This window comes from Vulpes lagopus, chromosome 8 (assembly GCF_018345385.1).
Source record: "Vulpes lagopus strain Blue_001 chromosome 8, ASM1834538v1, whole genome shotgun sequence".
In the NCBI taxonomy this organism is placed as follows: Eukaryota; Metazoa; Chordata; class Mammalia; order Carnivora; family Canidae; genus Vulpes; species Vulpes lagopus.
In genome coordinates, this window is record NC_054831.1 from 107,645,647 (window position 1) to 107,658,606 (window position 12,960).

Here is a 12,960-nt window from a genome sequence, read left to right on the forward strand (position 1 = left end):
AGGTGTCTGCAGGCAGACCAGGAGTAGAAGCATCCTGGGGGCCAGCGAAGGAGGGCTGTTTGGATCTGTTTAATTGTAACAAGGTCCCTGCAACAGCCTTTGGGCTCCTGCTGCTTGCTTCTTGGTGACCAAGTGCTCGGGAAAATCCTGGAGCCTCTGGACTAATCCCTATCACTCTGCTTTAATTGGAGCCAGACCTGCCCACTTTCCCTTTTAATTGACTTATTTTTGAGTGATAGTGTGCAAGGTTGCCTGTGAGGTCAGTAGGCAGGTAGAACTGAACATTTCCTGAGAATAGATCCAGTTCTGTCTTTTTTTCCTGGCTCGTGGTGGGCATAGGATGGGGATGAGGTGGCACGGGGATTGGCCTACCAGGCTCAGTCTTCTGGGCAAGCCCTACATTTACTCACTCCAGAGCATCTTCCAATTTCTACCCCCACGGATCCCTTCTCAATTTATGCTACATTCTGTACTGGTTCTACATTTATTTGCTTGGTATTTTTATTTCGGTAGATTCATTTTTTAAATTTCGTTAAGTTTATTTAATCAGGAACCTTTACAATACTATTCCAGTAAGAAACCAACATCATGTGCCATAAATAGAAGGCATACATCGAAATAACAAATAAGAAAACAAAGTCATGCTAATTGTTCTAGCCAAGTGCAATGACCTGCTGAAGGCTCCCAGGGGAGCCCTGCTCTCTTAGCCACGAAGAGGAATTAGGATGTGTCCGAGAGGCATCAAGGCTATGGTAGCACCACGCTGAGACTTCTCTGTGTGCGTTCAGGATCTAGAGAGAATGGGAATGGGAGGAATGTTCTCATTCTATGTTTCCTTTGCCTCATCTGTGTCATCTTAAATCATCTTGTGTCTTCCCTGGTCCCTGGGAGCCCCACACTTGGGGAAATAGTCCCACTGTCACGTTGGGACAGTGGACTGATCCAGCTGTGGGGGTACGACCAGAGATGATTTGAGATGTTGCGGATAAGGTGTGGCAGCACGTAGTAAGATTATCCCTATTTCAGGGATGCTGCTTGGCACACAGTGAGGCTTTGTTTAAACAGAGGCCTCTATGTGTGCTGGTCACCTGCCTCGGGATGGAGGAAGAGGCTCAGAGCCAGGCTGCCTGAGTCCAAATCCTGGCTCTGCAGCCAGGTCCTTAACTTTTCTGTGCTTCAGTTTATCCACAAAACAGGGACCATGATAACAGCAGCCTTCTAGAAGGGCTGGGAAGGGGGAAAGAATTAATATATGTAAAGCACATAGAATTTAGTAAAATAAATGCCTGGCAGGCACATCGGAAGTGCTTCACAGTAAATATGAACTATTCTCTAAACTAATTTAATCATGCCATATTATTCTTTCTTTTTTTTTTTTCCACAATATTATTCTCATTCTATAAAAATAAAATACCAGGCTTAGGGGTTTTCCTCCTTTCCTGGGGGTGATGGAGGTTGCAGAGTCTTGCTCAGCAAGACTGCCCCCCACCTCCCAGGCTCCCGGAGACAGCCTCACAGAGGGGCTACGCCGGGAAGTCTGGGGCCCTGAGCATTTTGGACAGGCTGCCCTGGGTCCGGCTGCTGCCCCAGCCCGCTCCACCCCCCACCCGCCCCCAGCTCACCCAGCCGGGAAGCAGGCCCAGGTACCTGTACCTCACTCCCTCTCCTGCTTTCTACAGCCCAGGGTATCTCTTGTTAGTCCGGCAAAACTTCCTCCTTAAATCTTTAGAAACATCTCCACCCCCACTCATCCTCTTCCTCTGAGGGCTGAAGGCTTAGTAGAACAGATGCTAAAAGGCCTTGCTTAGATCCCTCCGTCAAAGTCCACAAAGCTGGCTTTTCTCATGGTGGCCATTTCAAACGAAAATTTTGTCTCCGAGGGTTTCAAAATGCTCCCTCTCCCCATTTTGATGGTATGTGCCCTCCTAGCTGGTACTGGGCTTGCACCTGGCTGCTAGCCAGTGGTCCCACCCAGGTGTGGCTGGGAGACACCCCCCCCCCCGCCCGGCCTGCTCTGGCCCCCTCAGCATCCTCCGAACTTCACCTCAGGCAGGGGTGCCCACAGCCCTCGGGGTGGGCGATGAAGCCTGAGGCAGGGCCACCCCCTGCCTTCCCAGGGAGGCCCCAGTTCTTGGGATGTGGGACACGGCACCAGACCTGTCAGAGGTCAGGAGGGAGGAATTGGGCTGATGAGTTCCAGGGGCTTCTGGCACACCCAAAAACAAGGAGATACCAAAACAGATTCCCAAACAGGGGTGACACATCGACAGGGACAAGCTGCTATCTTGAATTGCAAGAAAATTCCCAATGTCTCCACGTGAGGCCCTTCAGGAGTATGAGGCCATGTGCCTTTATCATCCCTACGTTGGGATGGGGAAACTGAGGCCCAGAGAGGGGAAGCAGCTGAGGCTGTGTGAGGCCAGGCCCTGGGACTTGGGCTCTCCCAGCCTCTCCCTGACCTTTCTGGGTGCTGCCGCCCAGCACCCCCACCCCACTCCCACCAAGCCCCAGGTCCTTGATGCTTCTCTGGGCCTGGAGAAACCAGCCTGAGCTTGGGAGAGCTAGACTCCAGGCAGTGCTCAGGAGCTTCTGTGCTTCTATGGTGTGGTGGCTCCTTTTGCAGTTCCTGGGCCGGTGTCTGGGGTGGCCAGGCCCTCAGAGGCCCCCGGAGCTCTATGTTCTTGCACTCTCTGCATGGAGCTCTCCTGTGGGCCCCACTGGGGGGTGAGGCTGCCAGAGGCCCCTGCAAACATGCTTTCTGTGGCTTTACTCAAGAACAGAGCAAGGCCCTTGGGACCCGGCTTCTCTCTGTCTCTCTTTTTCTGACTGTCCTCTCCTGCCTCTCTCCAAGTGCCTGCTACAAAAGAGCACCCGGAAGTGCAGGTGGAAGATGTTGATGCGGACAGCCATCCCCTGATCGTGGAAAATACCCCCTCACCTGAGCTGCCACCACCTTCTCCTGCCAAAGCCGACACCCTCACTGTCCCAGGATCTGCCGCAGGAACAGAAAGGTCACTTGGGCTTTTCAGTCACTCAGTACTTTGGTGTCAGGACTGGGACTATGGCCCTACTCCCTGGTCCTAAATCCTGGTTTAGGACTCTATAAAGGATTCTCCAAGGAAGTCCTGTCCCAAGTATAGAAGGGGATAATAAATGTGATAAGGCTAATCTCCACTCCCTCATTTTATTATGAAAACAATGGAATGGAGATATCAAAAAACACTAGAAAAATAAGCATCCTCATCCCACCACACTAGATAGTGATTTCATTTTACTGCCTTCTCTTCTGTATCTGGTCTATGGGCCCTTGCTTGTGTGTGGTTTTAACTGGAGGAGTGATTTGGGTCACATCTCATCCAAGACCACATCTGACATTCCTGCAGTTCCATGTGCCAGAATAAACTTCATAAATATATTCTCACTGGGCACTCTCCATAATGGAGCTAAGAACATCTCTTTGGGTTTCTTCTCTCTGTCCTTGGGCTCCTTTCTCAAAAGTGGAGCTCCTGGTCAAGGCTGTACACGTTTTTATGCCTCTTGATATAAATTTGTTGTATGATTAGAGTTGGTTTTGGACAACCTGAGCCAGGTAACAGAGGTCTTGCATACAGCTGTAGATAAACTGTGAAGTACTTTGCAGTACTTTGTGAATAACTGTATTTAAACTGCAGGGAGTGCCAGCTGCTTCTCCTTTAGTGGTTGGATTGGGAGATAGCTTCCTTTTCTTGATTAGTCTTTACTCTCCTCTAAGGGGCCTTGAGTACTTTCTCAGCCAAGGTAAAAAGCTTGCTGTAACAGAGATGGCTAGATGTGACCAACTGAGGGCTCTCTGATTTTAATGTAAAGAAAAGAGTTGTAATCTCATCTAGCCTTGGATCACAGCCCACTGTCCTGTCAGTCTTCTTGTTTCATTCTTTGAACTATACACAAAACACATATAACAGGAAATAGAGCCAACACTGTTGCAGACATCTGGTCTACCTCCCTCTGCTCTCATCATACAGGCTGGGTTGGGGGTAGATATCTGGGCACAGAGAGGGGAGTAGGCTCACCTGAGGATAAAACCCAAGCCCTCTGTCTTCTGTTTATGGGCTAGGCCTGGGAGTCTCCTCTTGTCCTTAGCACTCACTCACTCACTCATTCATTCACAAGCATTTATTGAACATCTTTATATATCAGGCTCTGCTCTGGGGTGCTGAGGATGCATCAAGGAGGAGCCTGACAGGGGCCTGCTGTCACAGAGCTGATGTTCTAGGGGGGCTGGGATAGACTATGAACAGACAAGACTGCTCCAGAGAGCACTAAGTTGAACATGACTCCGAGAAACCAGGAGAACCTCTACTTGAGCCTCTGCCTGAGCATGGCCCTGAGAAGGGAAAATTCTGATACCTGACTTGAGAGGTCAGTGGTGCCTATGGTCAGAGATGGAAGGAGCATTGTGGGCAATTGATAGGCACCAAAACGCCACAGGAACCACAGAGGCTGATGGAGGGGCACACAGGCAAGGCCATGTCTCATAGCTTAAAGCCTGGTTTTGGGGTGAATCCCAGCTCATCACTCACTGATGTGAGGCTCAAGGCAAGCAGTTAACATTCCTGGTCTTCCTGGTCTTCCTGTAAGATGGGGATAAACACACCACCAGTTACTAGATTGCTGGAAGAATTCAATGAGTTAATTCATGCCAGGTGCTTAGTATAGGGCTTGGGGGAGCCTAGCTGCTGACTCAATTCCACACTCCGGGGTCTCGGGCAGCATGTGCTCTCCTGGCTCAGGAGAGAACACCAGGCTGGGTGCAAGAGTACCGAGTTTGGGTCCCCCCTGTGCAAACTCTGGCCTCAGTGCCCTCGAATGTGAATTTTATTTAGAGTTGAAAGAAGTGAACCCATGAGTGCTGCCTTCCTTGGGGAGGTAGCAGAGGGCAAATGGATAGTTCCAGAGCTTCTAGAATAAAGGCAAGTGCTGCACATCCCCCCAGGCTGTATCCTTCTAAAATGTCTGGGATCCTGAGTCCTGGTGGTTGGGGATGGGAAGAAAGACAGGTGGGTTTGAACCCAGACACCATCAGCCAGGACTCCAATGGCTCCAAGTGCAGTTGCCATAGACATGAACCAAATGACAGGGGACCCTGGGGAGGCTTGGTGTTCCTTCCTCAGACAGGGAGCCTGGAAGAGGTGCGCTGGGGATGCATTCCCTATAGACTGGGAGGGGACGCAGGCCCTGTAGACTGGGAGGGGACGCAGCCCCTGTAGACTGGGAGGGGATGTGGGCCCTGTAGACTGGGAGGGGACACAAGCCCTGTAGACTGGGAGGGGACACAGCTCCTATAGATTGGGAGGGGATGAGGGACGCAGCTCCTATAGATTGGGAGGGGACGCAGGCCCTGTAGACTGGGGGTGGGGCACAGGCCCTGTAGACTGGGGGGTGGGGAACGCAGGCCCTGTAGACTGGAAGGAGATGCAGGCCCTGTAGACTGGGAGGGGACGCAGACCCTGTAGACTGGGAGGGGACGCAGGCTGTGTAGACTGGGAGGGGAGGCAGAAGAACATTTAAGCTGAGGTCCCAGTGAGTCCTAAGTAACTCATTCTACCCCCTGCCCCATTCCCCCTGCCCAGGGTTCAGCTCTAGGTTATCTGCAGGCGTCAAAGTCGGTTCATTTCCCCGAGGCCCCTGCCCTTGCTGAAGGCCTCTTCTATGTCTGTGTCCTTGCAGGAAGAGGCTGCCCTCCCAAGATGATGAGGCTGAAGAGCTCAGGGCACTGTCACCAGCTGAGTCCCCCATGGTCGCCTGGTCAGACCCATCCAGCCCACAAGGCACTGAGTGAGTGGGGATCACCTCCAGGGTCTCAGAGGTTGGAAGTATGGATAGGGATGAGCAGGCAAGGGGAGGTGAATGGGGTGGCAGAGAGCACAGACCTTTTTAGAACCCTGTACCATGAATTTGCAGCACCATCTGAGCCGTAAGGCAGGGCTCTGTCTCCTGTCCAGGCTGCTTTTGGCTGGCCTAGGAGTTCTGTAAAGTCTGCAGAATAGGGACGCCTGGGTGGCTCAGTGGTTGAGCATCTGCCTTTGGCTCAGGGCATGATCCCGGGGTCCTGAGATCGAGTCCCACATCGTTCTCCCTGCATGGTTCCTGCTTCTCCCTCTGCCTGTGTCTCTGCCTCTCTCTGTGTCTCTCATGAGTAAATAAATAAAATCTTTAATAAATCCACAGAATACACTCTGTCTTTGCACAGAGGCTTTGTTGTGAAAGAGAGTCTCCTGGCCCACAGGCAGAGGTTGGCTCCTGACACTAAACCCCTGAGAGGGTCAGCAGGTGGAGTGAGGACCACAACGATCTTCCAGGGTCTGAACCCAGGGAGCTTGTTAAAAATACAGATTGCCAGCCCCTGCCCAGACCTGCTGGATCAGAACCTCAGAGAGTGGGCCCTGGGGCATTCACATTTTTATAAGCCTCCAGGTGGTCTGTGGGACAATATTTAGAGGCCACAGTGAGGGCATTGGAACCTGGGTCTCTGACATCTACCTATTCCAAGGACTGGGCCAACAGAAGATGTTTTTCTGAAGAGTCTGAGATGTCTGGTTGATGGTGAATCCCCTGGCTGCAGGCTCTGGTCTGGGATCCCCAACCTATTTCCAACCACAGCTCCAGGAGTGGCCACAGGAGGCACTAGACATTCCTCCCAGCTTTTTTTTTTTTTTTTTTTTTTTACCCATAATTTATGGAGTTTGTTTTACAGAGTTGTGGAAAGTTCAGAAATGTTAGAGGAGCAGGAAAAAAAATCCAAACTTCACCCCTAGTTCACTGGTCCATTTGAGTATACGGTGGAGTCCCATCTTATGCAGTAGGGTTGGGACAGGGTCAGAGTTTAGTAGCAGAAAACAATACCGAAATCAGTTATAATAATAAAAGTTACCCTTGAAGCCTCTTAGGGGGTTCAGCGTGGGGATCCATGCGCTAGCGAGGTGGGCTCAGCCTCTGTAACAAATAGACCCCACAGATTCAGTGGCTTAAGCAACAAGATGTCTCATTTATCATAAACATGTCACTAGATCAGTGGAGGGTTCTGCTCCATTAAGTCAGTTTAGGGACCCCACTGACAGCAGCTCTGCCACCTTCATGTGGCTTCCAAGACCCCACAGGTCACCCCTAGAAGGGGAGAACGCCAGGCAAGGGGTTCAGGGATGCATGTAATGTAGTATGTCCCTTCATGTTCCCCTGGTGGGAGCTCGCCTGGCCACACGCAGGACCTGCAGCCCCTCGCTGGGTATCTGCGGCCCAGTGACCTCTCCCACGGGAGCCGATGTGGGTGAGCAGCTGGCATCTCCACCACCCCTTTGTGCTGTCTCTTGTTAAGGCCCCTGGATTGCTTTTCTCCAGCCTGCCTCATCCAGTGAGCACGGGGAGAGGAGCTGGCTTGCATTCTGGTTACCCTTGTGGATGAAAACAAATAGATGTGAAAATACTAGTATTACACTCAGCTCAGCACAATGGTCCCAGTGAGGCTGCTCAAAGGACAGCCGATTTGCAGCCTGTCTCAGCTCACTCCAGGCACTTGCCCCATGCTGAGTGGAGTGGTGGGCAGACTCGCACTCTCTCTCTTGCTGTCTCTCTGTCCATCTGTCTCTCTTGCTGCAAGTGCATGCAGTTCAAATTCCTTTTAGTTAAAAGGAAACAATTTTTAAAAAGATTTTATTGATTTATTCATCACACACACACACACAGAGGGAGAGAGGCAGAGACATAGGCAGAGAGAGAAGCAGGCTCCCTGAGGGGAATCTGATGTGGGACTTGATCCCAGGACCTGGGATCACACCCTGAGCCAAAGGCAGACACTCAACCATTGAGCCACCCAGGCGCCCCAAAAGGTTACATAATATATCCACAATATTCTTTTCCACCAGCTATTTCCTGAGCCAAAAGTGTAGCCCCGTCCCTTCTTTGATCTGTCCCAGACACGAATTTCATGTGAACCCTGAATTGGGACCAACAGCCCTGATCTAAGTTCTAAGCTTTGCTGCCTAAATCTCAAGTGGGATCAAAGTTTTCTCAGAACTCTCCATCTGAATCAGATCCCACGTGGTACATTTTCTAAAAGCTGGGCCCCCGGTGTTAGCCCCAGACTGAATTTCCTCCTTGGAGCTATTAAAGTGGATTTGATATTTCTGGTGTCAGAAGGAAACCAGGACAGCTTTTACCTCCTTAGGGCCAGGTGGAATACAGATGCCATTCAGCTCTTGCCCGGGGGCACAGGGGTCCCTTCCCCTCCAGCCCACTCACTTCGGGTGGTGTGTCCACAGTGGCCAGGATCGTGCAACCTCCACGGCCAGCCAGAACAGCGCCATCATCAATGACCGGCTCCAGGAGCTGGTGAAGCTTTTCAAGGAGCGGACGGAAAAGGTGAAGGAGAAGCTCATCGACCCTGATGTCACCTCCGACGAGGAGAGCCCAAAGCCCTGTGAGTCCAGAGCTCGGATGATTCACCCTATCAGAAACGGAGCCCCTAAAGTCCTTGTAAACTCCTGGTGAGGGCACCCCCAAGGAAATGGTTGAGGTGCTTGAGAAAGGCCTACGTCCCCACTGTCTGGATTTTGGGGTCCTGTATGTACAGGTTTAGCTATGTACCCAGGGGACAAAATAAGGTCAAGTTCTGACCAATGATCCAGTTGTACTTGGCTCTCTCTGGGCAAAGTATCCTCATTGGCCCTTCTGGCCCTTTCCCTCTGGCAGGCAAGTGGTTCAGCCTGGGAGGCATCTCGTGGACTTACACACAGAGGGTGTCCACACCCCACTCTGGAACCAGGCAGTCTTATTTTTTGGAGGCCTCATTTGGAATAGTCTCATGGGGCTACCTGAAAGTTTCCTGTTTTCAAGATTCCAGAGGGAAATGAGAGGTTTTCCAGGTTTTTCCAAAGGAGGACTGTGCCCCAGGTCTCAACAATGGACCTAGCAGGGCCTGGATCCAGAGTCCTAGAGCTAGAAATGCAACCATATTGAACCTACAAAATTCAACCTCTAGGTCACCAACAACATTGCCTTCAATGCACAGGGAGGCTCTGGTTCCCTTCAGTGTCCTATTTCAGAAATAAAGGAGCTAGGTTCTTGTTCTGTAAAACCCAGAGCAAGGTTTCCCTGACTTCTGGCCCTGGGTCATAGGAATCTGGGTACGAAACGCCCCCAGCCCTCCAGAGAGAACTGAGGGGGTCTAAACACAGATGCACAAACAGACTTTTTCAAACATCCAAGTTGTCCAGAAACATCTCATTCTGGACAGCCCCTAAGAAGCAGCTCCATACTGGTATCTGATAAGAGTGTCAGGGCAGGTGCTGTGGGGTTTGCTGCAGGAGAGCACCCCGGCTTCTGCATGCAGGGCTGACAGCAGGTTGTGAGGTGGCGCCAGGTTCCCTCGGATCCAGATCCAGAATCTGGGGTTGGGAGCCCTCTCCCTGTATCCTCTGCCCGAGCCTCAGGGCAGGGTCAGATGGTCATTGGTGTCATCCCACAGCCCCGGCCAAGAAAGCCCCAGAGCCTGCCCCAGTCGTGAAGCCGGCTGAGGTGGGGCAGGTGGAGGAGGAGCACTATTGCGACATGCTCTGCTGCAAGTTCAAGCGCCGCCCCTGGAAGACGTACCGCTTTCCCCAGAGCATCGACCCGCTGACCAGTGAGTCCTGGGTGGGCCTGGGCCTTGCCACGGCATACTGTGTGAGGGCAGAACAAGAGGGAGAAGCCGGGGGAGTGCAAGCCCCGAATAGGAACCTACTATCACACCCACCGCACAGACAAGGAAACTGAGGCACGACTAGTTAGTCAGACCCAGGAGCCCTGACCCTTGGCCAAGTCTGCTTTCTACTCTGCTCGTGCTGGCCCCTTCCTGGATCTATTACTCTGAGCAGGAAAGGGCAGAAATTCTTCTACATCTAAAGTGAATTCCCCTCATGTCCCTCTTAGCCCACGTTCTATTCCTCAGGAATGACAACCCTTCATATGGGCATGGCGGTTTACAGTTTACGAAGAACCTCCCAGCCTTTCTCAGCTGACCTCTCCTTGGGGCTTCCCTGGGGAGGCAGGGTGGGTGCCAGAGAGAGACTCTCCCATGGTCTCATCTGTGTCCTGGGGGCACAGGGCCCCTGGTGTCCACCGGGCCTTGGAAATGACCACATGACTACGATCCATCCATCCATCCACCTGTCCATGTCTTCTATCCATTATTTACTATTGTGTATTTACTAAAGCAGGAAATACATTTTTGGAAATATTTCAATAGGAAACAGAGAGTAAGTGTTTTCTAGTTAGCTGCTTATTATCTAATAATGCCCTCATAGCCTCTCTTCGAGTATTCTGGTTTACTAGGGCCTAGCAGTGATTTATTTTTGAATCAAAGATAGTTTGATACACCACCCCCCCACACACACACACGCCAGTCACAGAAGTGCCACATCTAGGAACAGACAAGTGGAAAGAAGGAAGGCCCTTCCCTAATCCTACTGTGGAGGAGCCCTCCTCCAGCTGACATCTAGCATGTTCCTGTCCCTCCACTCCCTGCAGACCTGATGTACATCCTGTGGCTGTTCTTTGTGGTGCTGGCATGGAACTGGAACTGTTGGCTGATCCCCGTGCGCTGGGCCTTCCCTTACCAGACACCAAACAACATCCACCTCTGGCTGCTGATGGATTATCTATGTGATCTCATCTACCTCCTGGACATCACCGTGTTCCAGCTGCGCCTGCAGTTTGTCAGAGGGGGAGACATCATTGTGAGTCCCGGGCAAGTGGAGGCGGGCAGGGCGGGGGCAGACCCTGCAGCCAGGGCCTTCAGGAGCCTGCCCCCTGTTGCTGCTGCTGCTGCGATAGAAGAGACAAATGAACAGGATCTCGGGAACATCTGCCCGTGCCAGGATCTCCGTAACATTTGCCTGTGCTAGTTCAAATTACGCGCACCAAATACTGTTCAGGGGAGAAATGGCTCCTGGACCATCTGATGGAATGAAAGATGGAAAGTGGACCAGAGAAGGACCTTTAGGTGGATCTGATTCAAATCCCAGCACTACCATAACTAGATGCAGCCCCCTGCCACCTCTGAGCCCGTTTTCTCATCTGTGAAATGGGGATAGTAATTGTTCCCGCTTCATAGTGCTGCTGTGAGGGCAGATTGAGATGATGTCTGCAGAGCGGCCAGTGTGGGGAACTGCTGGCCAACAATGCTTCCTGGGGGTCCTGCAAAGAGCATGCTGCTTGGACCCGTGTGAGACCCTGTGCCCTGGTACAGGCCCTGCTTACTGGGGAGGAAACTGAGTCCTGGTTTTGACTTGGCAGTTGTCCAAGCCCACCCCAGCTAGATTCCCATATCCTAGCTGGACATTCAGTTTTAGGCTCATGCTCTTAGCACATGGGTCTAAGGAATGTCCACGCTGCTCCCACGCGGTCAGGGCTGAGGCTCTCCGGCCATCTCACGGTCGGTATTCTGCTTCTTTCAGACAGACAAGAAGGAGATGCGGGACAACTACCTGAAATCTCGTCGCTTTAAGGTGCGTGCTGGGGTGGTGGGGGGGAGCAGGCGAGCGTCTTGGGAGGCAGTGTGTCTGGGGACCCTGGGTGCTGTGGGGCTGGGGCGGGTGTGATGTGGTTCCCACCAGGATCACTCTGGGTGGGCAAACACCGGCTTGCTGGTGGAGTGCTCTGTGCCCCTTCCTGGGACATTCTGACTGCACTTTTCCCCTGAAGGTAGAGACCTGTCATTCCCCGTCCCCCCAACCCCTGGGGAGGCCCATTTCATACACTGTGGTGTCCCACTGGGATTTCAGATGGACATGCTCTGCCTCCTGCCCTTGGACTTCCTGTATTTGAAGTTTGGCGTGAATCCCCTCCTGCGCTTGCCCCGCTGTTTGAAGGTAGGCTTCCCACCGGAGACCTCGGCTCCCCCAGGCTCTGCACTGGCCCTGCCATCTTGAGCTCTGCCCTGAGCAGCACTGGGGAGCAGGGAGGGTGGGGGGCACTTCAGCGTATGGGGGTGGGCAGGATGGGAAGTTCCCTAAAAGTGTTAGCGCTTCTCACTTGTGCTGTGTGTTAGGTATTATTCCCAAAGCTTTACGAGTACTTACTCCTCCACCCTGTGAGATGAGTGTTTAGTACCAGCATTTTACCAGAGAGGTTCAGTAACTTGCCCTAGGTCACACAGGTCGGAAGGAATGGAGTCCGGATTTGAACCCAGACAGCCTGCCTCCACTGTCTATGCTTGCATTAATTATAGAAACAACAGGGGGACTTCTGCTTTTTTGATGGTGTGCATCTGAAAGATGGGGACACTGAGGCTTGGAAAGCTTGGGTCACTTGCTCAAGGTCACAGGAGCCAGGAAGTACCCAGGAGAGATTTGGATGTGCAGCCCAATACCTGTTTCTTCTTTTAATTTTTTAAAAGATTTTATTTATCTATTTGAAAGAGAGAGAGAGAGAGAGAGAGAGAGAGAGAGAGAGAGAACACAAGTGGGGAGGTGGGGAGAGAGAGAAGCAGGCTCCCAAATGGATTTTTCTGGCAGATCAATTAAATTCATCTCTCTCCTTACGCGATACTGTTGCCACTTCTCCAAAACGCTAATGAGGGAATTCACAAAAAGAGGCAAACACAATACCCTGAATAACTTGGAGAAACAGGACAGAGGAAAATAGGAAGCAGGCAAGGACCCTGAAGAGAAGACAGCACATCGTGTTGGAATTGAGCGCAGATCCTACCGCTGGGCTCCCCGGCTGCCCAAGAGGCAGGGCGAGCCTGGAAGCAGCACCGGTCTTATCCGACATGACATGTGCCAGCCCCCTGGGGGCTACAGAGGTAGGTTTCTTTAGAGCCAAAGCGCAGAGCAAGCCGAGGTTTACTCCCCACATAGTGGTGGGATCCACGTCTGGGTTCACGTGGTGGTGGTGAGCGTGTATGACTTATGTGTCTGATGTTTAGCACGACCCCAGGACAAA

At 52.0% G+C, this 12,960-nt stretch overlaps 1 protein-coding gene across 1 annotated transcript in view; it reads left to right on the forward strand.

Moving 5' to 3' along the window:
• The window catches only part of CNGB1 (cyclic nucleotide gated channel subunit beta 1), a 63,132-nt gene that overhangs the window by 25,817 nt on the left and 24,355 nt on the right, over nucleotides 1–12,960 (forward strand). Inside the window, 7 exon segments of the mRNA XM_041765103.1 lie at nucleotides 2,852–3,011; nucleotides 5,710–5,817; nucleotides 8,298–8,455; nucleotides 9,503–9,658; nucleotides 10,543–10,751; nucleotides 11,472–11,522; nucleotides 11,799–11,885. Of these exon segments, the coding sequence (XP_041621037.1) occupies nucleotides 2,852–3,011; nucleotides 5,710–5,817; nucleotides 8,298–8,455; nucleotides 9,503–9,658; nucleotides 10,543–10,751; nucleotides 11,472–11,522; nucleotides 11,799–11,885 (929 nt within the window).